The sequence below is a fragment of the Loa loa genome (genome assembly GCF_000183805.2).
Source record: "Loa loa unplaced genomic scaffold supercont3.522, whole genome shotgun sequence".
Taxonomy (NCBI): domain Eukaryota; kingdom Metazoa; phylum Nematoda; class Chromadorea; order Rhabditida; family Onchocercidae; genus Loa; species Loa loa.
In genome coordinates, this window is record NW_018108702.1 from 3,958 (window position 1) to 5,360 (window position 1,403).

At 27.2% G+C, this 1,403-nt stretch overlaps 1 protein-coding gene across 1 annotated transcript; it reads right to left on the bottom strand.

The window, feature by feature from the left end:
* Positions 1-718: 718 nt before the first annotated feature.
* On the bottom strand, positions 719-995 carry LOAG_14727 (hypothetical protein; the record flags this gene model as incomplete). The annotated part of the gene is made up of 2 exons (XM_020448848.1): positions 719-909; positions 977-995. 2 exons carry the CDS (start codon positions 993-995, stop codon positions 719-721), a joined length of 210 nt encoding a protein of 69 aa, XP_020301036.1.
* Between the last annotated feature and the right edge of the window lie 408 nt (positions 996-1,403).

Sequence of the window (1,403 nt, forward strand, 5' to 3'; positions counted from 1 at the left end):
AATTGCTGTTATTGTTGTTGTTGTTGTTGTTGTTATTTGTTGTTATTGTTGTTGTTGTTTACCGTTGTTGTTTGTTGGTATTGTTCGTTATTGTTTCTGTTGTTGTTTATTGTTTTTGTTGTTTCTTGTTTTTGTTTGTCGTTGTTGTTTATTGTTGTTTGCTGTTGTTTATTATTGTTTTTTGTTGTTGTTTGTTGTTACTTGTTATTGTTGTTGTTGCTTGTCATTGTTATTCGTTGTTTGTTGTTATTTTGCTTATTATTGTTGCTTGTTACTATTGTAGCTTGTTATTGTTTGCCGTTGTTGTTATTTGTTGTTGTTTGTTATTGTCGTTGCTTTTTATCGTTGTTGTTTGTTGGTTTTTGTCGTTATTTTTGTTTGTTTTTTGTTATTGTCGTTGCTTGTTGTTGCTGTTAGTCATTAATATTTGTTATTATTTCTGCTTGCTGTTGTTTATCATTTGTTATTGTTACTTGTCATTGTTGTTATTGTTATTGTTTGTTGTTGCTTGTCGTCACTGTTTGTTTGTTGTTATTGTTGTTACTTGATGTTGTTTGCCATTGTTGCTTGTCATTGTTGTTATTGTTTGTCGCCGTTTGTTGTTGTTATTTATTGCTGTTGGTTTTTGTTTTTGTTATTTACTATTGTTGCATATTATTTGCTGTTGTTATTGTTTAGTGTCGGTGTTTGTTGTTATTTATTGCTATTGTTGTTGTTCTTATTGTTGTTGTTTGGTATTGTTGTTGCTCGCCATTGTTGTTGCTTGTTGTTGTTGTTTGCTGTTATTGTTATTATTATTTATTGTTGTTGTTTGTTGCCGTCTTGTTGTTGTTTTGTCGTCGTTGTTTATTGTTGTTGCTTGTTGTTTGTTATTGTTGTTGTTGCTGCTGTTGCTTATCACTGATGTTGCTAAATTTTTTCAATTAATTTTCTTGAAGTATTTAATTAATTTAATTGCAATTCATTTCATTCTCACTCGGACGCATGAATTTCATTCATCGATCCATCGATTCATTGATCCATTGATCAATCGATCCGTAATATCCTTGTTTTAATCAAAATAATCCTGGCATTATATTTTGATAAAAAAATTAGATATTAGTTCTAAAAATGATATCATTTTTGAAATTTTAGTTTCGTTTTTTTTTTTTGAGATTACCAAGAATTATACAGTTCATTTATTTTTTAATTTTCTTTCTTCTTCGATAAAAATGATAGTTTCAGAAAAAGTTTTATGAAAAGAAAATAATTTTGGCATTATTCTATTTAAATCAGAAATGAAACTGTCAAAAATCATACAATTCAGTCACTTTTTAATTTTTTTTTTTTAAAATAAAAATTCAGAGTTTCCGAAAAAATACCCTTTTTACCAATCAAGTAATTATTGTTTTTTTTTTTTTTTT